General features: G+C 46.0%; 1 protein-coding gene across 1 annotated transcript in view; it reads right to left on the bottom strand.

The window, feature by feature from the left end:
• LOC149361094 (protein O-mannosyl-transferase TMTC1-like) overlaps positions 1–25,435 on the bottom strand; it is a 261,151-nt gene that overhangs the window by 81,103 nt on the left and 154,613 nt on the right. The window contains exons 5-7 of the mRNA XM_089572587.1: positions 5,316–5,340; positions 3,578–3,753; positions 1,632–1,710 (exon numbers count right to left, since the gene is read on the bottom strand). Of these exons, the coding sequence (XP_089428713.1) occupies positions 1,632–1,710; positions 3,578–3,753; positions 5,316–5,340 (280 nt within the window). The remainder of the gene's footprint in view (positions 1–1,631; positions 1,711–3,577; positions 3,754–5,315; positions 5,341–25,435) is intronic.

Here is a 25,435-nt window from a genome sequence, read left to right as displayed (position 1 = left end):
GTGTCCGCAGAGTTGAGTACAGTTACAATGCTCTATACGGTGACCCTAATCTCATCATGGTTTGCAGACGCCTTATATCATTGAAAAAACGAGACAACCACATGGAAAGATCAGGATGTAAATTGTTGCGCTATGTTTGTCAGCCTCGTAGCCGCGTCTTCATTTATTTCGATAAGAAGATTTGCATTCACGCAAAAACAATAGTCTCTAAGAGTTAGTAGACTATCTCTTTAAGCTGAGACGAGCCTTGCTTTCTCTCATCAGCGAAAGGCGCGTTAACGACAAAAAGTAAAGAGAGCAAAAATGCCAGTACATGAAACCAAGATTGTTGCTCATCAATGACTGATAATTCGCAGTATATCCTGTGCTGCGCCAGGTTCATGCTTCTTCAGATAACAAGAGTGACACGGACTGGTTGATATATACATCATAAGTGCAATTGTCAAGAACTGTACGGCGAATGACGTCTGTACATAAACACCACCCAAACCACACACCGGCGTTTCCCTCCATAATTGCAGAAGTGTACGCCAGACAAGGGGTGAGTTACAGGGCATTTCAGTGTTTATACAGTATTTGTAATTTCTATAGTGCAATTTACAGTTTCAGTGTCTGTCTCTACTTCCAGAAGCTTATGTTACATTACTCTGAACGCCAGTGACTGAAAGTTCTTGCAAGTCAGCTGCTTTGAAAATTTTCTTTCTGACTCTGCAGCGCTAGTTATACGTCCCATAATGCTCCCATATTTCAGTGAGATGGAACGCATATGCAAGATTCAATATAGGTTTTGAGTTATGTATAAAAAGCGGCTACAAGCGCTGATATACCATTGGGGAGGAGACGGATTTTTTTTTGTGGCGTTTTTTGGTCAGAGCTTCAGTAAAGAGCTAGCGATTCTGTAACAATGTGCTCCCTACAGCCAGCGCTGGGCGTTTGTTGCATCGTTCGCCCATCATCAACCGCCAGTACAATGTCTCGGTGTATACAGCACCTCCTATATGACGTCACTAAGAGGAAGTAGTACCACCAACATAAAAATGCAAGTATTTGTCCTTCCCTGGATTTAATTCTTCTTACGTTTCCTGTTCAATGCACATAAAGTACCAGTCTTTTCGCATCGGGCAGGGATGTATGCGTCTTAGTGTTCGTGCCGAGGTAATATGTAAGCAGCCACTGAAACTCTTTACACGCATTGCTATGCGAGCACACTCACGGAACGTGCTCATACTATACGCTTCGTCGTGTCGCAACTGTCTGCAAAGACGCGTTGGCAGCTTAGTTGCGAACCCAGTCCACTTTCTTATTGCCATATAACAGGCTTAGCTTAAACATTGGCTCATCTCTTTAAATACCTGCTGTTAATAATGCTGAGACAACGTTTTGCGTACTAGTCTGTATGCGGGCACAATCAGGCGCTAAAAAGAGGAAAATTTAGGGCCCTGAACACGCAGTCGCAAAGTTTTCTCTCCTTTCTCTCTCGCCTATCGTTACATATCTTATGCCCGTCGGCTTTGCGGATGCTATTCGGTATACTGAAAAATATTAATACTTGCTAAGTGACAGTCCGACAGTACGGTTGTTTCATATTTTGATTATCTGATGCTACGTAATGAAAGAAAAACCATACTCACCACACCAGCTAGCGTCAGTACATCGCGATCGCTTGCAGCTTTTCGGGCAGTGCCAAGGATGCAGTGAATACAGGGAAACCTGCGAAACAATAATAACAAAGGCGCTGTTTTAAAAAGCTTTCGTGCTGTAAAAGGCTTTCGTGCTGTGAATACTGTCAAATCTCATACCAAAGACTTTTGCATAATGGTAAAAAATGTCACGCTTGTGAAATCTCCCTGTGCACGAATGAACGAATGACGTTTAATGCCAGAATCACACACGCATGATTTCTACCTCTAAAAGAGGAGCATTAATTTCTTGATCAGTGGTTACTTTGAAAGCCCACCTCTTCCGTCTGCCATTTCTGGACAATTAATCTAATGCCAAAAGTAAATTAATATTGTGCCATTTTGGGCTGTAGTGCCGTTTGAGCCGGCCGCGTGAATGGACCCCTTTACAATCGGGCAAACATTTTTCTCTTCATTTTTCTTTGATTTTTCTGTTCTTATTTTATACTCGTCTCCAACATATTTTTGTTTCAATCGCAATATGGCTGATGAATAATAATAAGTGGCCACCAGTAAGCAGGCAGCCCAACCTCAGGTTCCCGAAACCCTCGATTGTTTCGAAAACAGTGCCGCTAAGCTCATCTTCTTCCGTTACTTCACGCTTCATTTGAAGCCACATATAAAGCAAATGCTTTTGCCCATCCTACATGCCTCTTCAGAAATGATTACAAAACTGCAATGCCGCGTCAGCGACGCAGCTTCGAAAATCAAACGTCATGCGCCACAAACAGAAACGCACACACCCTACTCGGAGCATTTTTTTTTCTCTTTTCGTGATGTAAAATTGAAGAGGCGTCCAAAGTGCCATAGACGCAGCTGTTTTGGAATGAACATTCCGGAACAAACCATTCCTATGTCGGGCCTCTTCGTCGGCATTGAGGACAAAACAGTTGTTGCACTATAACTGTGCACTACAGTTGTATTTTACCAAATGTGACGGTTTCTCGGGCAAAAAGATCTTCGCCCTCACTTAAGGGTGTTCGAGAAATATTGAGCTGCGCTTAACTTACCTGCCGCTTTAATCAAGATGGAAACTGGAAACCAATCAAAAATCATGAACCTCATGTTGTTGCTCAATAAAATTATAGTTAAATCTTGAAGCCAAAAGCCATATCATGTAACCTTATATCACATTGCTATAAAGAGGCTGAGCAGAAGTATATCGGCAAACCGACGTCGAAATGCCTGATAAATTTTCACCTAGCTCTGAGGGCGAATAATGTAGGGTGTCCATTAAATTTTGAAAAACGCAAGGAATTTTGGTGCGTGAAGTGAACAGGCGCACTCCGGAAGCTAAATACTGGTGCAAGATGAAGGGCTGCGAGTAATTTTCTCTGAAATTTATTCCTTCTAATGATACTAATGCACTTTATAAACATGAAGTACTTTCCAGTCTGTTTCGCTATAATTTTTGTATTGCATAATCGCACACAAGCAGCTCCTTTGAACAAAAACAACAACAACCGATTTTATTTTTTTGCAGGAAGGTTTTCTGCGCGGAGGAGACAAGGCGGGCAACTAAGTTAGGCAAGCAAGGACGAGCGCAAGGCCCTCGTAATCGTTTTGCTTTAGAAGAATGATTGCCAACGTCAAAGTGACAGATTCAATTGTCGGAATTCCTCAGCCGCTTGCGTGCAGGAGGCATGCGCACAGAATAAAGGTATTCACGAACCGAAGTTCAAAGTGTTTTCCAGAGTGGAGCTTCAAGCACGACGAGAAGAAAACCTCAGTGAAAGTGTCACGCGACCATTTCGCAGGCATGAAAGGTTCGTGCATACATGACCTGAAGAACACTAGCATTTCCTGGTTTCATTTTTTCAAGACGAGAGCGCTCTACATCACAGCTCCAGCTTCGACACGCAAAAGAGTCGAATAATGTATTCACAAATAATCCTCACCTCCGTTCCCCTCGTGGATGGACCGCGCGGCATTGTTCGCCGAGTCGCGCCGGCACTGGAAACATTGTGCGGACACGCAGAGCCACGCAAAGAGGGAGCACGGTGATGCCCTGCTCCTTGGCAAGCAGAGAGCAGGCAGCGAGCAGTGCGCACGCCACCAGCCACCTGGCCGCACTCTTTCCGGTGGTAGCACAAGACACCAAAAGCCTGTGGGACAAGTAACCCGCTCGAGAACCAATACTATAAATTCATCCCCGTTTCGGCATTCTCGTAATAATTGAGAACATGAGAGCAACACCCCGTCTCTCTTCGTCACTCCCAGTAAGCTGGACTTCCAACTGTATTGTGCATTAAAAGAGTGCGGTGAATACTCATGTCTTTAGCAGGATACTAATATCTAAAAAGCATCGCATAAAAGAAGGAAGTTGCATGGTAAAAGATCCAAAAAGTCACAAAACGCTCCAGTTCAGTGCGCCTCACTGAGGAAGCAGTGATTGCAATTCTAACGACACTCCAGAAAATCGCCTGTTTTCCTTTCCCATTACTTCAATTCACATAAACACTCCGACTGAACGCGTAATCCAGTGATTAGCAACAAAAAATTCATACAGACATTGTTTTGTTTCAAGATCATTTGAAGACGTGCTGACGTTAGCCGAACAAAAATTATTTAGCGTGACCAGCTATTTTAAGAGCAAGGGTGCTTCATGGAGCGGCTCAAACGGTTTTGTTCTACATGACCCCTAAAAGGGACACTGAGGATAAATAGAAGTCGGCCTGTATCGATTGGACACCGCCTTCAAATCCCAAAGATACTACTCGTATCAAAAACAGAGTTGCTGTAGAGTACACAGCACAAAGAATAGCACAATGCAGGTGTCGCCATCAATGGCTGATTTCGCAATCAAAATACGTCCGTCGACCTCTATTTATCTCCGATCTCAGAGGCTACGCTGCACCCCCCTTCACTTGAAAAACAGGGGCAACATTCCCTTTTTCACAAGGACGTCCCGAGTTTGAACCGAAGAGGGCAAATAGTTGAAAACACAATTTTTTTCCACTTCCGACTCAGCTCGAATTTCGAGATAAAGTTATGAGTGTACTGCGACCTTTTATTATTTTCTTACCTCGTCATAATCAAAAGCGTGCAGTGCAGTATGAAGTTCTCTGCCACTATGAATTCATTATGCACGCCGCACATTCATATAGTTTATTTGCAAGACTGGCACGTTAGCTGAGGAAAGGAATGTGTTCAAAATTACTGACAATGTTCACTCCGCTTAGCACTGTGTCAACCTCACAACTAAATGCGCATGCGCAACCACAAACAACTTACTGGCAAGATATATTCTTTCTGCTAAAAGTCAGGCTTGCAAACCGGAACCGAGCGTTGCTCATAGCGCCGTTCACTGCTTTATACCAGTCTATTTTACGGTGTTTCGCGAAATCGAGACAGAAAACATTGCGCACGACCTTATTTCTCGTAGATGTAGTAAGCAAACAGGAATGAATAACGCATCATGCGACATTTCATTGTTGGACGCATATATTCGTCGTCCTGCATGCACTATCTCATTTATTGTAGTAATTGCTGAAAGCCATGAACATCATGTTTTTGGACTTTCATCGCTTAGAAATCATGTTTTTTTGCGATCCAGTTTACCGATATCGCAGCAAATGTCTCCAACGAATAGGATGGCGCTGGAAGCAGCGCGGAACACGTGCCTGCGGATCTGACTCGACCTCCCGAACAGTTCCCCCACCTGGGGAGCAATTCCGGAAGCAGGATGTCTACCGCTCGAAGTCATCGCCGCATAGGTAAGATTTCTAACTCATCTATGTCATGTACTACTTCAAGGAAATAAACACTTCCTGTACGAGTCCATATGATTCACAGCAATTCCGGCTTTGGTCAAGCTGGGCAGCTATTGCATCTTCCTGCCATCAGTCAGTCACAAAACTACTGGCTCCAATTTTTTTCTCCTTGGACACTCCCTCCTCCTGATATCAAGCAGTCCATACCGGGTGTCACTGCGAAGAACGACGTACCGCAGCTTGCGCTGCTACAAGGTGCTTTGAGCTACTTAGCTGAGCAGTATTCGCAAGACACACACATCTTCACTGATGGCTCAACTTCTCACGACTCCTCATCATGCGACCTTTATGTGCCCTCATCAGACCAAATACTTTCATGGCGCCTACAGCGTAGGATATCCTCCACCACAGTGGAGCTATACAGAATAAAAGAAGCGGTAAAGGCTACTCTATAATTTTTCAATAGATTCCAGCTCACTGCAGCATCCTGGCCAATGAGAGATCAGACGAAGCGCCCGCCAAAGGTCTACAGAGACGTAACTATAAGAGCATCTTCTTCACACGTCCCAACTCACCGAACGATATGCCCAGGATGAAAAGAACGGCCTCTGGTACTTACCAAGTCATCATTACCCCTTTCTTCATTACATCGACCCAGAGCTCAAATCAAGACTACCACTAGTGCTTCCGCGTCATTTATAAACAATTTCTCATCACCTCCATCGCATTTACAAACAGTCTACGATACCGTCTCAAGCAAGCAGACAGTCCGTATTGTGACCACTGCGGCTCAATTGAGGCTGTGCTTCATATTCTCTTCGAATGTCCAGCGTACGCCAACGAACGTGCGCACTACGAACAACGCATGCAGTCCGTCACCCAACTGCCACTGACAGTGGACTCTATATTAGATCACTTAGGCTGCTACAGACCGAGTGACGTGCAATGATATTCTCATTTGCTATTTAGACTATATTGGTACTTTAGAAAAACTCTAAATTGCCCGCGCACTTGATCACCCTGCTGTGCATGCACAGAACTTGACTTCCGTCTCATCAATAGAAGCCATCATCCGGTGAACTATTGCGCTACAACCCTCTTCAATGACCGCACTCTTTTCTTTCTCCGTTCTTCCATCTTTACTCCCCTATTCCCTCCCCTAGGCAGAGCAACATGTCAGCAAATATTAACGCCGGCTAAAATCTGTTTTTAATTCAACAGCACTTTCTGTCTCTCATAAAACATGAGATGAAGAAAGCTATTATAATTACGGATTTATTGGCAGGGTGTCCAAAATATACGACAGAAAAATCTATTTAATAAAAACTGTATGCGAATGTTGTAATGGCACATAACAATATCAAGCGCAATTTTTTAACATTTGCGGATTTCCATTATGAAAGCTTTCAGATATACATCGGTGGTCTGCTGTGTTATATTGTAGAGCAAGGGGAGCATTATGTATATCACGTTGATCAAGGATAACATGACTAAATAACTTAAAGGAAGGAATAAACTTTTGACATTTGATTTACGGAGCAAGGTTGTACTGAGAAATTGATTGCCGCTAACAGTGAACGTGGCCCCTGCTTTTAAATTCCCTTCATTACCAATATGGTTCGAAATATCTAACGTTAAAGATATGGGTTTGAAATCTTGGCTAGCTATCTTTCGTACATTACTTAACCAAAAAAAATGGTGTCGCTGCGCAGGGTATGGTATGTATGTTATGCATGAGACGTTCGAGAGACGACATTTTCAAATATACAGCGAAAAGAAAAGGGTGCTCTGCCGAGTCCGCCCTTCTGGTTCAAAAGGAATTAATGCTTCAACACACTGAGGAGAACAACCTGACGCTAGAGATGTTTGTAGACTATAGCAAACTTATGACTGCCTTAACCATACTGTTCTCCATAATAAGCTGTATCAAAATGGCATTCGGGGTGTACCCCACTCCCTCTTAAAATCATGTCTTGCAAGGCTCATTCAGTCTGTAGTGATCGATGGTAGTTTGTCATGCTTTGAAGGAATACGATGCGGTGTTCCTCATTGCAGCTTTTTGGGACAGTTCTTATTTAACGTGTATCTTAATGATGTAGTTCGTATTGATAAGCGTGCCAAATTCGTTTTGTACGGTGATGATACGAGCTTGTTTTTCACATCAGATAAGAGTTTACACCTGTTGCATACCGCCAATGACATCCTCTGTAAGTTGCTCGATTGGCGGAGCAAAAACAGTTGAAGAATAAACCACTAAAATCAAAAGCTATACTCTTTGAACAGGATAGCTAAGCGGGCGAGTTAGTGATACATTGTGCAAAAAACAGCGCGAACAAACGGGGACGAAAGGAAGAATACACAGGAACAAGCGCTGACTCTCAACTAAAGTTTAATCACAGGAAACGCGCTTATAAAAGGAAACAGAAAACAAAAACACCAAAACCAGAACACACGTGCTACTAAGTGATATCCAGATATGCAACCTCACAGTCACGCAGGAGCAGGGATGGTTTACTGACACACAATCTTGCTTTCTTTGCCGTGTTATACGCCTCGATCATTTCCCTGGTCAACTGGTCGGAGTATTTGTACAAAATGTCAGTACAATGCAAGGACGGAAAACAGGATTGACACTCTCGGCAATGATCAACTAGATTAGTGGAGCGATTAGATTCTAATGAAATGAGATGTTCTCCTAGTCTTAAATATGGTCTTCAAAATATGGCCCATAGGTATGAAGTTTATGTGGTTTTTTCGGCCCCTAATAAGCTCAATAAAATTTGTTCAGGGGGAGAAAATAAGTCCCGCAATCCCAAGAAATCTGTAGCGTCTTTTCGTGTTAAGCACGATAAAAGATTTGTGCCTTGCTCCAAAGGGGTAGTTTAAAAATCCCCCCCGTCCTGTGGTCAGGTACACATTGGGCAAATGGGTCGTTGTATTAACACACGACTCTGAGAACATCTCAATTCAATAGAGTCTAATCGCTCCACTAATCTAGATGATCATTGCCGAGAGTGTCAATCCTGTTTTCCGTCCTTGCATAGTACTGACATTTTGTACAAACACCCCGACCAGTTGACCAGGGAAATCATCGAGGCGAATAATAATGCAAAGAAAGCAAGATTGTGTGTCAGTAAACCATCATTGCTCCTGCGTGACTGTGAGGTTGCATATCTGGATATCACTTAGTAGCACGTGCGTTCTGGTTTTGGTGTTGTTGTTTTCTGTTTCCTTTTATAAGTGTGTTTCCTATGATTAAACTTCAGTTGCGAGTCAGCGCTTGTTCCTGTGTATTCTTCCTTTCGTCCCCGTTTGTTCGCGCTGTCTTTTGCACAATATACTGTTTGCTTCAAAAAAGAAACCAGTAAGTTTGATCCCTACAACTGACATAGTAGAAGAGCACGAAAGAGAGAAAGGAATTTTTGTGAGAGCAAAAGGTGGAGAGGTTGGCCAGTGGTAACATGGCCCGGGTCTGCTACTCCACAAGGGGAAAGAGAAGGGGTGGAAAGGGAAAGTGCGAATGAAGGTTGATGATAGCACAATACAGTGAGTTTCATGGGTGATGTCCACACGCACACACACTGGCTGCACTCCATCGCGGTGAGTAGAGGCCGTGAAGTCATGTCTTGAACACACACAACAAAACATGTCATTAACACATACTGGAGTAAGGGCTCGATGAAAATACAAATGCAAATCATGTAAACTGTGTAAACAATATAGGTAGTGCAAAGGCGGTCACAGACGGGTATCCAGGCCTGTTTCACAAAAAAACTTGAGCACGGCCTTTGTCACAAACCGCCAATCAGAACGTTTCGCCCTGGCGCCTAGAAGAGTTTCTTCAGAGAGACGGCGAGAGTCTAGTTGTCTCAGCGTCGCTTCTAATGTTCTCCTTTCATCCGTGTTTATTTATTTATTTATTTATTTATTTCGCATACCCTCAATCGCCGAAGCATTGTAGAGGGGAGTGGGTTAAAAAAAGCAACAACAGAGCATGAAAGCGGCAGGTATATAGTACAAAATACAAAATCAATCATACAGCGTGAAAGGCTAAAAAAGCGAGAAAACGAACATAATTGCACTAGAAAAGTAAATCGAAAAGCAACACAAGGCATGAATAACAATAACAAAAAAAACTGCAGAAAGAAAAAAAAAGCATTAATAAACTCTTAGGTGACATCACAAAAATGATTGAACAATGCTTGCCTGAAAAGAGTGTAGTCTGATATGGATGCGATCTCAGCGGGAAGGTGGTTCCAGTCTTTAGATGTGTTTGGCAAGAATGAATAATAAAAGGTGTTAGTGCGGCAATTAGGAAGAGCAACCTTGTTGCAATGGTCGACACGTGAGGAGCGGTAGCTAGGCGACATAATGAATTCACTATGTAGAGGCTCATGGTGGAAAATTTTATGAAACAAGCAAATGCGAAAAATTTTACGCCGAAAAGACAGACACGGCAAACCGACATTAGACCTCATTAATGTTATGCTGGCTGTTCGGCTATAGTTAGAAAGTACAAATCGAATAGCATTATATTGCACCATTTCAACAGCATGAGATGAAGTGTTGTGATTAGAATCCCAGATATCCCGAATCCCGTATAGTTTGGTTAGAATCCCGTATAGTTAGAATCCCGTATAGTTCGGGCAATCGCAAAGAAGATGTCCAATAGTCTCTGGAGTGTGGAACTGTGCGTAGTTTCGGTCAGTTTCGATTCTGATTTTGTGAAGGTAGTGTTTGGTGTAGGCAACTGCAAGCCGTAACCGGACGAATGAAGTCCCATGACGTCGCATTGCCGTAGATGACACATGAAATCGTGAGCTGGCGTCAAGCTTTGAGACGCAGTCCTGTTGATGTCTCGAATCGTTCCAGTGCAACTGCATTGCGGCTTGCAGGATTTTCCTGTCATACATCGCACAATCCTTTCAAAGCTGTCGAGTTTTTTCTTGAGCAAAGAAATATGCTTCGTCCAGGACAGGTCACGGTCTATCGTAACACCAAAGAATTTGTGGCGTGTTGCGTATAGAACAATTTGTCCGCTGATTGTGGCCGGATAACACGCTATTAACTTGCCTGTGAAAGCCAAGATTACGCTTTTATTTGGTGAAAGTTCATGCTCCTGACGGCGCAAGTACGCAGACGTAATGCAAACCGAACGCTGCAACCTTGCTTCCACTTGGGGACGTTTGAAACTTGATGTCCATATGAAAATATCGTCTGCGTGGGCAGATATCAAAACAGTGTGCGGTAGTTGCTTGAAAAGGCCGATAAGCACGAGATTAAACAACGCTGGAATGAGCACTGCTCCCCGAGGAACACCAGGAGTAACATGATGATCTCCTGTGTCTCCTTCAAGAGTCTCCATGTAGGCTGCCCGGTTTGTCAAATAGCTTGCAATCCAATGGTGCAGACGTCCGCCTATACCACATTCATCGAGTGCATTTAATACTGCATCCTGCTGAACATCCTCGAGTGCGCCCTTGATGTCGAGGAAAAAAGCAGCAGTCAACCTGTGACGGAGTTTTTCATGTTCTACCGTCAACACAAGATCAATTACACGGTCAATGGAAGACCGTCATTGGGGAAAAGCGTCCACGCTTTTCAAGGAACCATTCTAGACGGGTTAACACCCTCTCCGTCGTCTTGCCAATACAACTTGCAAGAGCTACTGGTCTGTCGGATGTTAGAGGGACCATGCAAAGAATTAAAAGCCGCTTGTAAATGTTAGAAGTGAGGCTCAGAAGCATTCACACCAAGTATGAGTCTTCGGAACTGAGCCCGCAATTTATAATGAATTTTTAAAAATCGTGTTTTTTAAAATTCGCGGGCCGTTCGGTGTCTTCGTAGGGAGCCATTTTGGAACCAAAATCGGGAAAAGAGACGTCACTAGTCCCATGACGTTGGCAGGCCACCACACGCTGTCATTCGCTCGAGCCGCGGCAGCTACGACCTCACGGGCACACTTCCGGTAGCGGTGAAAATCGTCTGCTCGAGCCGCCGCGCGACCCCCTCGGGCAAGCGCGAGCCAGGCCACTGCCTTCGCGCATATGTTTTCAGTTTACCTCTGCCGCCTCTTTTCTGTCGCAAGGCCGCCGCGGTGGCTCAGCGGTTATGGTGCTCGGCTGCTGACCCAAAAGACGCGGGTTCGATCCCGGCCGCGGCGGCTAGAATTTCTTTGGAGGAGAAATTCTAGAGGCCCATGTACTGTGCGATGTCAGTGCACGTTAAAAGAACCCCAGGTGGTCGAAATTTCCGGAGCCCTTCACTACGGCGTCTCTCATAGCCTGAGTCGCTTTGGGACGTTAAACCCGATAAACCAAACCAAATCTTTCTGTCGCAAGTTTGGGAGTCAAGAAAGCTCAGAGACCGGAGAGACGCTGCCGACGCACGCTGCTCCTCGGGAGTGCGACAACCGGAAGTCGTAAACCGAACGTCAGCGAATGACGTATTCATGGGCGGTGCCCAGTCCCGGAATGTTTTGTTTATTTTTTTATGGTGCTCCGCGCGTACGAGTTGAGGGGGGAGAGCAGGAGCGTGATTTTTAATCGTCTATAACTTCGTTGTTATTGATGCTAGCTCAAATATTCTTGCGCTGGGGTGACGAGTGATGGATTGCCTATCTTTACGTAATCTCAATAAATTTATTTCTTAGTCCCTTTAAGCCGAGTGGCGATTTGCCTGGTTTTAGCAAGGCCACTATGCGGCTTCTTTTCCACTGCTGTGGAACAGTGGCAGAAGCCCAAGACTGGTGGAACAATGTTAAAGTGGCTTCCATTACCTGTGGGCCTAGATGACGAAGCGCGCTATATGTGACTCCATCAAGTCCTGGGGACGAAGGGTGCGTACAAGCAGAAAGAGCTGCTTTCAGTTCTTGAATTGTGAAGGGAATGTACAGTCGGTCGTCTATTGTGCGAGAAGCATATAGATGCTGCCGACGTGAAGAAGCGCTTCCAGCAATTCTCGAGCAGAAATCCTCCACGACCTCTGGTTCTTGCCGTTTTTTTTATTAGTTGCCAATGCACGGAAAGGATGTTGCTGCTGGGGAAATGTCGGCAGTGCTCGAACGACTTGCCAGATTTTGGAGAGTGGTTTGCGGGGATCCAATCTGTTGCAAATGATCGCCACCGTTGTCTGCCTATATTCTCTAAATAGCGCTGTATTTTCTTCTGGGCACGTCGAGAGGCCCGGAGGCGTATTCGCCAACTGCAGCCTGTACAGCCACAAGGCTTGAAACCACGGTGAATTGATCACGGTGACTGAAGATTGTCACAACGGCTTACCTAAAAGGGATAATAAATCCTCTTAAACGGCATTATATGCCACTAAGCATCACGATTTGCGACCTAAAAGGGAAAAAAAGAAAAAAAATGAAATGAAAAAACAATAAAATTACAGTACCGAGAGCGGAGTCGAACGGCCGACCTTCCATACGCAACACGTGCCTCTAATCCACTGCGCCATAGCGGCGATGTCAAGCCGTCATTCTGAATGAATATTTATAACCAGCCTTAATGTGGCTGCTACCTGCCGGTGGGCGGCGCTGTCATCGCTGGCTGTACCGGCTGCATTTGGAGAACACGCGGCCCGGAGATCCGAGACATCCTTTGCCCTCCGGTATTTTCTTTCTCCTCGCCGGCGAATCTCCCGAAGCTGCGACATCCACTGGAGCTGCTGAAGTGGGTGCTGAGGTGTTGCGCGTTGTATTTTGCATGGCCGCAATAATACGCTGCTCCACAAAACCTAGCACAAAATTTTAGGAGTGGTACTGTCGTTCCGTACGACGTAGGATGCGCATATATAGCAACTGGTCAAAAAGCTCTCTTCCGCTGTTGGATTAATACATTGATCGCGAGACATTTTTCCAACAATCATTAAACTTGAAGTTTTTAACTACGCCTTTCGGACCCACAGTAAATATTGCGCCAAGAGAGCGGCCGGGCAACTTCTTCGTCTTCAAGAGCAGCGCAGTACCGCCGCATGCCGGTAGCCGAACCCATCACAAGTTGGCACACTACACACGTTAATTTGAGCCATGAATACAAGAAAAAATAACAGAACTATACTACATGGGCTCGAAAAGAAAACCGTCCGCTGTATTGCTAATGTTTTCTACTGTCACCACACTCAGATATGTTTGCTCAATTCAGGCTAGTTGGTATAGATCAAATTTACAATTACCATCTACTCTACCTGCTGCACTTTTCAAACGTATTTTACCCGCAGGTGCTGAAGAAACTGTGTACTCATACATTGCAATATCGTACATACCGAACCAAGTCATATGAGGAATGGTTTAGGCCGCAGCCGCGCAGAAATATCTTTTGCAAACATTAACGTACAATGTACCATTTCTGCTAAACAATCTGAAAACACATTTTTCTGGTGTCATTAACCTATCTCATACAGCATTACGCGACATATTTCCTGCTGGACAATTTTCTTAGTACTCAGTTTTGATTTTGTGATTCGACAAAATGAGTTATTGTCTTGTTTGCCTTCTCATCGGCACCTCATGTTATTGAGAATGTTTTCCTTTTCTAGCTAAATTATGTCGATGAATGGAGCATATGTATTCTATTGCAATATCTTCTTTTTAAACTATTGTACTCCGTATGTTAGCACATTTCATGTATTTATTGCAGTATTTCCTTGTATTCGAACCATTGTACAGTGTATGCAAAGTCGCTGGTGCCAAAATGGCTCCCTGACCTTTCAAGCTGTGTTTATAGCTTTTTGTCAGAGAAGCCATCATTATTGTAGCAATGTTGAAAATTAAATTTGTATTATTTTATTTGACAGACGAGCGAACTCAAAATTCTTAGTATTACCTTGGATGTTTCGAACAGACCGCCAATTAAGAAAAATTAAAAACAGTGCTCCCCTTCAATGTAACGGCCAGCACTTTCGCAACATAGCTTTGCCCCTAAAGCCAAAAATTGTTTATTCGTCATTTTAAGTTGATTAGTCTTCTAATTACTGATTCATTTGAGGCGCATAAGTCCGCCTAACTGCTCATTCTAGTTCAACAGACCGCATGTAAAAACATATCTCTCACACTTTTTTAAAATAATTAAACGTCTAAAAAGGTTAAAAAGTTACCCTGTGCGCAAGGTTTGCGAAGTTGGCCTTTCAGTGTTCATAATAACAAACGATGAGCAGTGCATGAAAGTTATTTTTGCATGTTCTTTATGCCGCAAAGAGAACTTGACCACTAATGAGTATGGTCTTCATAAATCTCCTAATCTACAACAATCAATTAAGAACTCCATAGTCACTACAGTTAGTGCACGGATGCATTCCAAGATAATGCTATTCAGTATGATTCTCTTAGCCCTCTGGTGTCCGAGGTATTCACCTTCAAAATTTTATGCGAAGCATATTACTAGAGGTACACTACAGCCCTTCGCCGTGGTTACGCGCCGTGCACACCACGTGACACATGACGTCACGACAGAGGAAGATGAGGGTGCACCTCGCGCCGTCGCTGTGGTTGCACGCCGTGCAGACCACGTGACATACCACGTGACACATGACGTCACGACATATCGCCGTCACGCGCTGGGAGAGGGAGAACGATGCCATCGCCCAGAAACCGGAATGTCATCGAGCGGCATTCCCGCGCATTTCAAACGCGCGTTCACACTCGGTGTAGGTGAAACGCTCGCTCTACCGGGCAGGCGGACGCGGCTTCCGTGGCAATCCAGGCGCCCACCCAACGCGCGTCTCGGGGTTAGTCGGCGTTCCGCTGTAGCCATGCCGTTGTCTTCCCCCACGACGAAGGCTTCTAGTGGTTGTATTAAAATGATCAAGTATTCAACCAAGGAAAGCCATGTATTAACAAGCCTAGCCATCAATATGCTTAACATCTGACCAGGGTTAACCAAGTTAAGCCTCAGCCATTTTTTAACTAGAACCACGCAATGGTGCTTGCGAGGAGGCAAAAATGGGCGAACCACTACCCCCCATTGTAACTCACCAGTTGCGTATGGCGTTTCGCTTCCCAGCAGCGTAAAGTTGCATGTGAAATGGATAACTCTTCGATATTAACTTTCGGTTTCAAAAATGACAGAAATGCCATCGACAAAGCTGCGCCACGGCTTGTGAGGATTGCTCCCCTTCGGTTTGATGCCCCGCGAGGCGTCTTCCCTAGTTTGTTACCTTAATTAACAAGTGAGGGCTCCGGCGCGACAGGAGCGCCACAGACAGCGTGATTGCTGCACGTGCGCATGCGAGGGATAAACCTCAGCTCGGGAACTCGGCCAGCACGGACTGTTCGCGCGGCGCTCCGCTCTCCGCCAGCGGGGCGAGGCCTCATGATGGGAACACTCTTCCGCCAGCTCGTCCCGTCCAGCCATGCAACCAATTATAGGGTTTCGTATAGTGATGCTCCAACTAAGTGGGACTGAGTTTAGCTAATTGCCTAATTAATCAATTAGCCTAATTAAATAGAGGGGAATCAAGAGGTCAGAAGAAAGAGGAAAAGAAAAGAAAGATGTCGAAGCAAAAACCGCGTCCGCGGAAACAGAACGCTGTTGACAAAAGATAAGTGGCCGAAGCCGCGTTCGCTCCACCACCACCCACTTCCCCACCCAGTTCAACGTTGCTCGTTTCCACGTTTCTCGTTTCATATACTTTGTGTCGAACATCCTAGACAGTTCCAATATTTTCAGGTGAATGACAGAACAGGATAGATAGACTTATAATAATGTAAATATCAAATAGCCTAATTAACCTTTCTAGTCAGACCACTTAAATCTATAAAACCGAGTACGAAATTGGTCAAGTTGGGGAATCGAACCAGGGTCCCCGGAGTGCGACACGAGCACGCTAGCCACTCCGCCATGCCAGCTGAATGGTTTGGAATGAACAAAGACGCGTCTAGCTAATACGGCGTCTTCGTTCAATCCCATCTTCCCCCCTTCCTTACGGCGAGGTTCAGGTGTCCACCCAGATATGCGAGAGAGATACATTTCCTTTCCTCAAAAATAAATTTACCGTCCAGCAAGGCGTAGAGCCGAATGGGCGATGGCGTTCTGTGGACTCTCTGGCAGCGTTGCAAGACGCTGTCGCGTTCCACTCTTACAGCCGAAGTTTAACATCTTAACCACACATCAGTGACACAAGCAGACAGCCAATGGACGCGTCATTCGCTGGCAGCACTTGAATCATCATTCACAACCACATTCGTGGCAGAATGCTGTACTCGGGCTTTCGCCTTGCACCACTTTAGTCGCCAAAGTGTCTCCTAATTTTCTGTACATATTTTTATTCACTGTCTCTGTTTCGACACTACGAGCCACGGCTTCTGGAGCCGGACGGCCTGGGGCCACGGGTACTGCTGCAAGCTCTTTTGTAGCTCTGCGTGGACTCTATAATTTAGAAAAATTTTTAAATCCTCAGCTAGCACTACCTCGTTACCGATTAAGGCCGTGCTACGATCGTTTTTTTTTTTTTTTGCCGATTCCACAAGCATGCGGGGCGCATGTTTTCAAGCTGCGTGCGGACGCGGGGCAGAAAGGTGTTGTGCGATCTCATTGCTGCTTGCGGGCGAGCCGTACGCTTCCAGCCTTCTGACTGGCGCTCCCGGCAGTGCTTCCCGTCTATCGCGTGCGGCGGTAGAGGCATGTGTTTGTAGCAAAACACGCAGAAATTTTGCGCCACAAATTACTCTTATTAATTGCGGCAATTCGCGACAACCGCTGCGATAACTTTTTTTTGCTGCAAGATTTTCTTTGAAGGTAAAATCTTGGTCGGCTGTGATGGCATGGATCTCGGCCGACACTGACGGTCTCGAACCAATTCGCGACAAAACTGCAATGTCGCAGGCGAGCCTGATCGTCTGAACCGATGTATTGGGAAACCATATGTATTTGGATCATTTCTATCCAAGAGATTGAAGGACGCGTCTCATCGCGATCACGTACTCTTCTTCCTTTGACCGCTATGTTCTCACAAAAATCTATGACTGCTACCCCAAAATAACAGAAGGCTGCCTCCTCTGAAAGTTATGCTGCCTCCGTCATTTCGGAACGACGACGCGATTCCTGCTGCTAATTCTCGATCGGCCAAGGTTACAGTACAGGCTTCTAAGAACCTTGCGTAACTAAAACCGGGATACTCACATTTTTTGAAATAGTATTAGATACTTAAAACTATAGTCAGTTAAAAATCGAACACTGATGTTTCTGTTGCGAAAGCAACACTACCCCAGCCAGCTCGGCTCGACGCGTGGTCGCACTTCAGCCGTATGCCGTGGCCCAGGAAAGACCTTGAACCGCCGTTGCCTAGCAACGCCGCAGCCGCACTCCAACAGATGGCGCCGCCGTCGACGCCGCTGCCGTAGCCGCTCGTTCCACCAGATGTGCCCCGCTGGGGTTGAGGGAGAGGAGGTGTCGCTTCGCGGGGGGAAGGGGGATATATATGCGCTTCGCCTGAATAAATTCTAGTCGTTATGGAGAGTGCGAAAGAGAGGCAACAACGAAAGAAAGAAGCGAGGAAGAGAAAACGCTCTCAATTGCTTTCGCAATTCAACTAGGGTTGTTAACCAGAGCTAAACCAGAGCAAATTTTTCGCATTGCTGACAGCCAAAAAAATAATTCCACTTGCAGCCTTTCCCAAGCATTTGCACAGTTCTCAGTGTAATATGTAGAGAGCCTCCTCCCTGGCTCCCCGACTGTTATTGCAAAAGACAAGATTATCTATTCAATGTAAACGTGCGTGTGTGTCTGAAATATGCGAGCATTGAAAATTTACACTTTAGCATACTGCTGTCAAACAGGAATGCAAATGCACATAAGGAATTAAGACGTTTCCAACCATTTGGAAGAGGTAAAATTAGTTGTAATTAAACCAGCTCTACATTTTACAGAACAGTGACAATGCAGCAACAGTAATTTATTTTTGTCGTGTTTTTTGCGGCATTGTGAAAGCCAAAATTGCAAGAGCACTGTGTTGCTGCAAATGGGCCGTGACGTGCATCACTGGGCTAAAGTGCATGGCTTTGTTCTGAGTAGTGACAGCGGGCCATCAGGTTGTCCTTTAGCATTCTTTCCTGAGCTCATGGTGCAGTTGCGCAAGCGAAAATGCGGCGTTGAAAACAAGTATGGGAAGTTATTCTCAAGGCTTTCTCATTGTTGTCATGTGCAAAAGACGCTGGCTTATACCCTGAGCAACTCCAAAGCATTTTCAGATCTCGCTGTGAATACAAAACAGTCGGTGCCCCCGTACTGTATAAAAGCGTGTACATGCCGTTCTCATTAATATAAACATAATGAGATGTGGGAGCTAGTAAGCTGGATTACAGGCGGAGGAAATGCAAGAACCAATTTGGAGGATCTACATGGCAACGGCTCCTGGCTTAAGCTGGGAAAAAATACTTCGTATAGCTATATTTGTGCCATATGCCATCAGGTTACCCGAACTGATGCCACACAGGAGATTTGAACGCAAGTAACTTGGAAGACGGGGTGCTAAGTACATAGTATGATAAAAATATCGTAGGCTGTGGGTGGGTGTGTAAGGATTTTTAGATAAGACCATGGTAATGTCAACCGCATTATTTATAGAAAAAAAAGACGCAACCATTGTCGGACACAACTTAAGAACGAAGCGGCTTTTTCCCATGGTACATTGTGCGCCTATCAATGGCTGAGTATTTTAACCAGTATGAAGTAAATATACCGCTCGCGCTAAGACCTTATCAGTAGGCATAAGGCAGTTATACCGTTCACGCTAAGGCATTTTAAGTAGGCATAATCTAATCCGTTCGAGAATAAGAAATTATTCGTGCATTCTTGGTAACATTAGCAAACAGGCCACTCTACAGCATGCAAAATGTTTTTTAGAGAACTGCAACGCTGGTATTTTTTGCAAGGTGACAGACCTCATATAGCCATCAGTGGAGGTATGTGACAAAACACTGATCGGAAGGCCATAATGCGAGTAATAAAGAGCTGAGGACCAAGGGCAGTGCCTTGGAGGACGTCCGAGATTGCAGGAAAAAGATCAGGATTGGCAAGCGAAATCTGCCGACGGCTGGCTGTTTAAGCTTCGGGCCAGTTTAGAGCTGTTGGGTGCAAGTTAAAGCATGGGAAAATCAGCGTCACATAAATAACGGACTCACATGCTTTTAAAAGCCAGAAAAAAGCATTGGAACCAGAGCAAATAGGCTATTGAAGGAACGCTTTCTAAAAGCTTGCCGCTTTGGATGAAATAACTTAATGGGCTAAAACAATCTAGCAGCGCAAGAGTACAAAATGTTTTTTGTGATTTGCAGCCCATGCCATTTGCACAAATACGGCCATAGGTGCTGGATAATGAGGGGTGAGACACACACAGGGGTCAAGCTATGATGAGGCAGGAACCCATCTCATAGCATGCACTACACCTATGCGTACACCCTGCTTCCTGTCTTGTTGCTGCTTTTTGCAAGTTTCACAGAGCCTGATCCGAGTGTACTGTCGGGTCAACCGGTGGCAAGTTGGCATGTCGAAACTACGCTAACGGACGAAGAGGACAGAGCAAGAATTGCTACCCTATCCAGTGATGTTGTTTCTCGTCGATCACAGTTTTGATCGGGAACGAAATATATGGGTTGTTTACATTAAGAAGCATAGGCTGCTGCCGCACTTCGTTTTACGTAATATCTGTAGGAATGCTCATGAAAAAAATACACATCGGCTGGCACATATTTCGGATTTTACACTCTCAACCTGCCGTGATTTCATTGCGGTAATGATTCTTCTTTGCAGTCGCGTAATACATGTTGCCACAACGTAAACCGAAAAGGCTAGAGGAAGTGTTAGTCACCCATTTATCACGCAAATATTTATTGCAGACATAAGTCCGCACAGCCAACAGGTAATAAGAAGAAATGACGCTCACGAAGATACATTTGCACTGAACACCGATGTTTTCACAAAGGTTACACAGTTACTCCGGCCAGACATAACCCGAGCACTCATCATCAACAAAGTGTACTGAATTGAGCATCAAGGCGCATAAGGATGGCGCCATTGCTGCTCTCGTCCCAGAGAACATTCCGGCGGCAGCGCAGCCAAGATCGTTTCATGTCGCACACAGGGCAATTCTCAAGCACATTGCCCCCACCAACCGCGATCAAAATGGTAATGAATTCGTAGCAGAAATAGCGTCGTGTGGATGCTTCGGTCACAATTACTGCAACCATCGCAACTAATGCGACTAGATGCACAACGCCACGCTCATTTCAGCACTCCGAAACTACGGCGTGGGTAGTGAGCTCTCGCAAGTTCACATTTCGCTTCCTTGATGTAAAAGCACTCGTTCCGATCGCAATCGCTTTCACTACGCTGACACTAGTCACTGCGCTAGGCAGCTCATGCACGCACAAGTTCACCGCGAGCAGCTGTTACTAACTGGTGCCGGTGATGATCCACCAATTTACCCATTTACCTGTCGCTCTCCGCTACTGCACGTGGCGAAGTTTCTCAGTCGCTGTGAACACTCGTAATATCAACATGTGGGCAATATAATATACTTCGCGGCATAGCCGCCACCACCTATGCCATGACCTCGGTTCAGTCGATGGACGGCCATCATCTCCCATATGAAGCGAGGTGGAGGGGCCTGAGACGGACGTTACATAAAAAGCAGCCGATAGCTGCAACATCGTCCTATGCCGGACCTGCACATCAGCCCAAAAGTTGAGGCTGAACGAACTTTCCCCCCAGTCGGCGGACCGACCGGACGCGTATTGTCTCGCCTGTGTGCTCTGCCACCTGCATGCTTGAGGATCAGCACAAAAAGCGATCGTCTGACAGCCCTTAGGGCGACACAACTCACTGTGCATCCCATACCCCGATGATGTCAGTGGCAGAACAGCCAGCCTTCAAGCTCGCCCCGTCTGCCCACTGGCGTCACCGGGGCAGGGGACGTGCGGTAAGTTGTGCCACCCTGACCTGTAGCGAGCGGCGATTTTTTTAAATTGTTTCCAAATTATAGGGTCCACGTAAGCTTTCAAATTTGACCCGTACACCCACAAAGATCATCTCTACAGATTCGTTGCATTAGAATCTGTCCATCCAAATCATTTCAGGATCCCTTTAGAGGCATGCAGAGGGCGTTTCGGGAATCTTGCAGATCCAGTGCAGCCACCCAAGCTAACTGTCCAGTGCACATCGTCTCACTGCCCCGACGGAGCTGCCTGTGTCCTGTTCGCGCATCTGTCCGGGGCAACTGCAGCGAGGCCAGTAAGCGGTCACCTCCGGCTGCTGTTACGCTGGAGACTGCTGCAGAAATCTTGCCTGCAGTTTTCAACCGGCCTTCGGACACGGAAGTCCACGGGCCATGCGAATCGTCCCAGCAGAGACCTTCACGCCGCCTTCAGAACACCGCGGAAGCCTGCGTGGACGTCGTCGGCGTGACCTCTGCTCCAAGACCTGCCTCAAGTGAATGAAGACCAGGCGACTTCTCCATAGAGATCACTTTAAGCGCGTGGGTCTATTTGATGCTGGGGGGATGTGTCAACAGGTCCCATTTGGTTTGCTTCGCCGCGATGCGTCTTCACTTGTTACCTTAAATAACAATTCAGGCCGCCGGCGTCGCAGCGACACGAGCGCCACGAACGGCGGGATTGCTCCGCTCGAGGGCAAGGGAGACGACTCTCTCTTCGCCTGTGAAACTCGCCGCGCACGGACTGTTCGATGCTGCTCATGCTCTGCGCCAGCAGGGCGAGGCGTCGTATTGGGAACATTCTCCTTCCAGCTCGTCCCATCGGTCCTCGGAGTTGCTTCCTCACCCCAGCGTGGACGAATGTTAGCTCGTAACCGTGCTAGTGAGTCGAACGACCTCGATTCCTTAGCTTATGGTGTTGCTAGCTGAATTTATTGTTGTAGTAATAAGTGCCTCTTTGTGTCAGCCAGTGTGTCGTTCCTTTGTTTCCCTCAGTGCAAGGCCGCCCGTGGTCGGTGTGCGCTCGGTATCGCGCATGATCGGAGGTGGTTACGGCGGCTTTGAACTGTGTCAGCTGCGCCTAAATGGGGAGAAGGTATTTTTCCGTCCGATTACAACCCCACAAGCTGACAGGAGTTTTGCTCCGACCCTCGAACGATTTGTTACGCAGACGCAGTTGAAAATTTGGGGTCGGATATCTCGGAACACGGCCGTGATACTAGAATGCTGGCCGAGGGAGGAATACAGAATACGACCACCTCTAATTTTCTAGTCTCAAGGTGCACGCTATCAACAGCTACTAAAGTGTTTAATAAATGATTCTAATTAGAATACAGAGGGACATAATTATCACCGCACTTCTTGTGCGGCTGGTCGCAAAAATTACTTGCGAAAATGGCTTGTGCGCACTGCTCGTTATTTGGTTTTAAAAAGTAATGTTGGGAAAGCCTGACTTCGAATATTCTTCATTCTTGATCTCAATATACGTATCAGGAGCTGCAAGTTGTGTGTAAAGACGCCGCGTCGGATAAAGGTAGTTCCCGTCATTTTCTGCGTAGAACAGGCGAACGACTATGAATTAAAAGCAAGGAATGCAACTGCAAATGTTTCATGCGGTTAGTCCTCGGTGCGACCTAATCTGTGCCGAAGAAGTATGCGATGAAGTGGAAGAACGCAGTCAGGAAGGGGTACCGTAGAGAAGGGCTTGAAAATTATTTTGAGCACTTGGATGTCTTTAAGAAGCAATGATATCGCACTGTGCACGGACATTGTTTTTGCGCAACCAAAGTAACTATTACGAAGCGACATTCTATTTCATGAACTACCTTGCCTCATGTGCAAACACCTCTGTACGTTTTGCCGCATTTCACTGTCAGTTACTTTAAGACTGCATTCGACATCCGCACGTTCGCAATTCGACAAGCTCAGGAACCTCTGGACATGCGTATACACAACATGCAAAGAGCTGTGCACTTTGCAAACCTGATGCTATGCAAACGGCTGCAGAGAAGACGTGAAATGGTGGCTGCATTAGTTGCGACCCTCATTGCGCCTTGTATGAAGTGCTCTTTTCTAAAGGTCTTTATTGCCCCAGAATTTGGTACCGGTGGTGCTGGTGGCGTGTTTAAATGCACTTAAGTGGCTGAGACTGTCACCTTTAAAGCACAACGCGAGTGTGTGACTCGCGCTAATGGAGCTACAAGTAGAAGTTTTTAGTTTGAAACAGTTGCTTGATTTGAAATAATCAAATTCTGCAGCGTGTACCATCGGCCGGAAAAGCAAACGGACCACCGCGAGCAACTGCTGCTGTTCGGCCCCACCGCACAGCTGTCATCTCGCGCCGCTCGCTTGCAGCCAGAGTGCCCCGAGTGACGAAACACTTCGCCCTCGCTCTCGCGCTGGGGCTTGTCGCGCTTGATAAATATCTAGTGTTGCGTTTAGCTGCTCTGCTGTTGACGGTCTCTACGAACGGGAGCGCGCATAGCCTATTAATCGAGCAGTCGAGGAGGCATGAGATAGGCAGTAGTATCTAACATGAGACCAATATAAACGAAGAACCAGAAACAACATTGCAACTCCTTTCTTCACCCTGCCGCGGTTTGACGGACTGCGGCTGGCCGATTGGACTGCCGCAGCCCGACGTGCTCGATTAATAGGCGATGCGCGCTCCTCTTCGTCGGGACTGTCAACAGCAGAGCAGTTGAACGCAACACTAGTTGTGTATCAAGCACGGCAAGCCTCCGCGCCAGAGCGAGGGCGAAGTTGGCCGTCACTCGGAGCACTCTGGCTGCAAGCGAGCGGCGCGAGATGACAGCGCCGCGGTGCGGCCCGGCAGCCGCTCCGCTGCCCTGAGCAGTGGTCCATTTACTTTTCCAGCCGATAGCTTAACCGTATTGCAGCATGTACAATCGTATAGAAAGCAAACAAAAATAAACCTAGTGAAACTATGGTATTGTCTTTCTTCAATGTGCAAGATTTCTTTATAGGAATACAGCTCCAGGTTCGACATATTTTTTTATAGTATACGTACGGGGTGTTTTTCGTAACCGGATGCAAGGTTAAGAAATAATTAGTGGGCCGCAGACGTCTTAAACAAAAAAAAAGATTCTTTTTCATGGCGTCACGCTAAATATACCACATTTTAAACTGCGCCTATTCGGATGGTTAGCTAAACTTCATCGCGCAGAATCTGTAATTGTAATTCAAGCCAAAAGTGCATTTCTTTAAGTTGTAGAGGGGAGGTTTACCCAGGTATTTTCGCGCCGCGGAGACCAATCGGTGCTATTTCTGGCTCGATAGGAAGCCTGTTTCTTCGTCTTCTAAACTGGCACTTTGCCTCGATCCGGCGCACAGAAGCAAAAGCGCAAAAAATAGGGGCCATAAATTTTATTAATGCGTTGGAAACGCGATAGCATTCCTTTTTCATTCGTCAGTTTATTCCAGTCCTGATTCTGTTCCAATTACGATCCTAATTCAAATCTCAGTCCAATGTTTTTCTTTCCCCCATCTGCTGAAATTCTGATTCTATTCCAATTGCGGCTATGCAAGTACGCAAAATGTGCACCTTGTTAGATCTTTGCTGGTCCTCATAGCAGTACCCGCGCAGTGGCGCTGCGGTTAAGCGATGCGTCACTGCACTGACACGTGGCTCTTTCAAACACAGCCGCTGGTGGTGCTTTTGAGGCCCAGCCGACTCTTCCCGAGCTATACGAGAAGGAATAGCTCCTGCAAGCCTTCTTTTCTCTTGTATAGTTCTTGAGGAGTCTGTATATTCTGCATGTAGGCCTGCTGTTGGCCGAGACAATTTCTTTGTCTTTTTTGTTGTTCCGAGTCATTTTTCGTGCATAGTCTTCCTCCTGTCCCCTACAAATGGACAGAAAATTGTGGTCATGCTTTAAAAAAAAAAACAATGAGAATAATTTTGCCTCAGCCTGCGCCACTAAGCAAACCAGGTTTAAATCAAACATAACATAAAAAATGAGGCCTAAGGCAATTGGTGTTGTGGATAACCGAAGGTGGAAAGAAATCGCTAGGGGAAAGCTACTATACTGACCCACAGCGGGGGAGCGGGCCCGGAGAGACTCCCCTGATCTCCCCTGGGCAGTAGCGGAT

Source organism: Amblyomma mixtum, chromosome 2, assembly GCF_055824585.1.
Source record: "Amblyomma mixtum isolate Tamu chromosome 2, ASM5582458v1, whole genome shotgun sequence".
Classification (NCBI taxonomy): Eukaryota; Metazoa; Arthropoda; class Arachnida; order Ixodida; family Ixodidae; genus Amblyomma; species Amblyomma mixtum.
The sequence above is the reverse complement of the archived record's forward strand: the minus strand, read 5'-3'. Positions and strand labels throughout refer to the sequence as shown.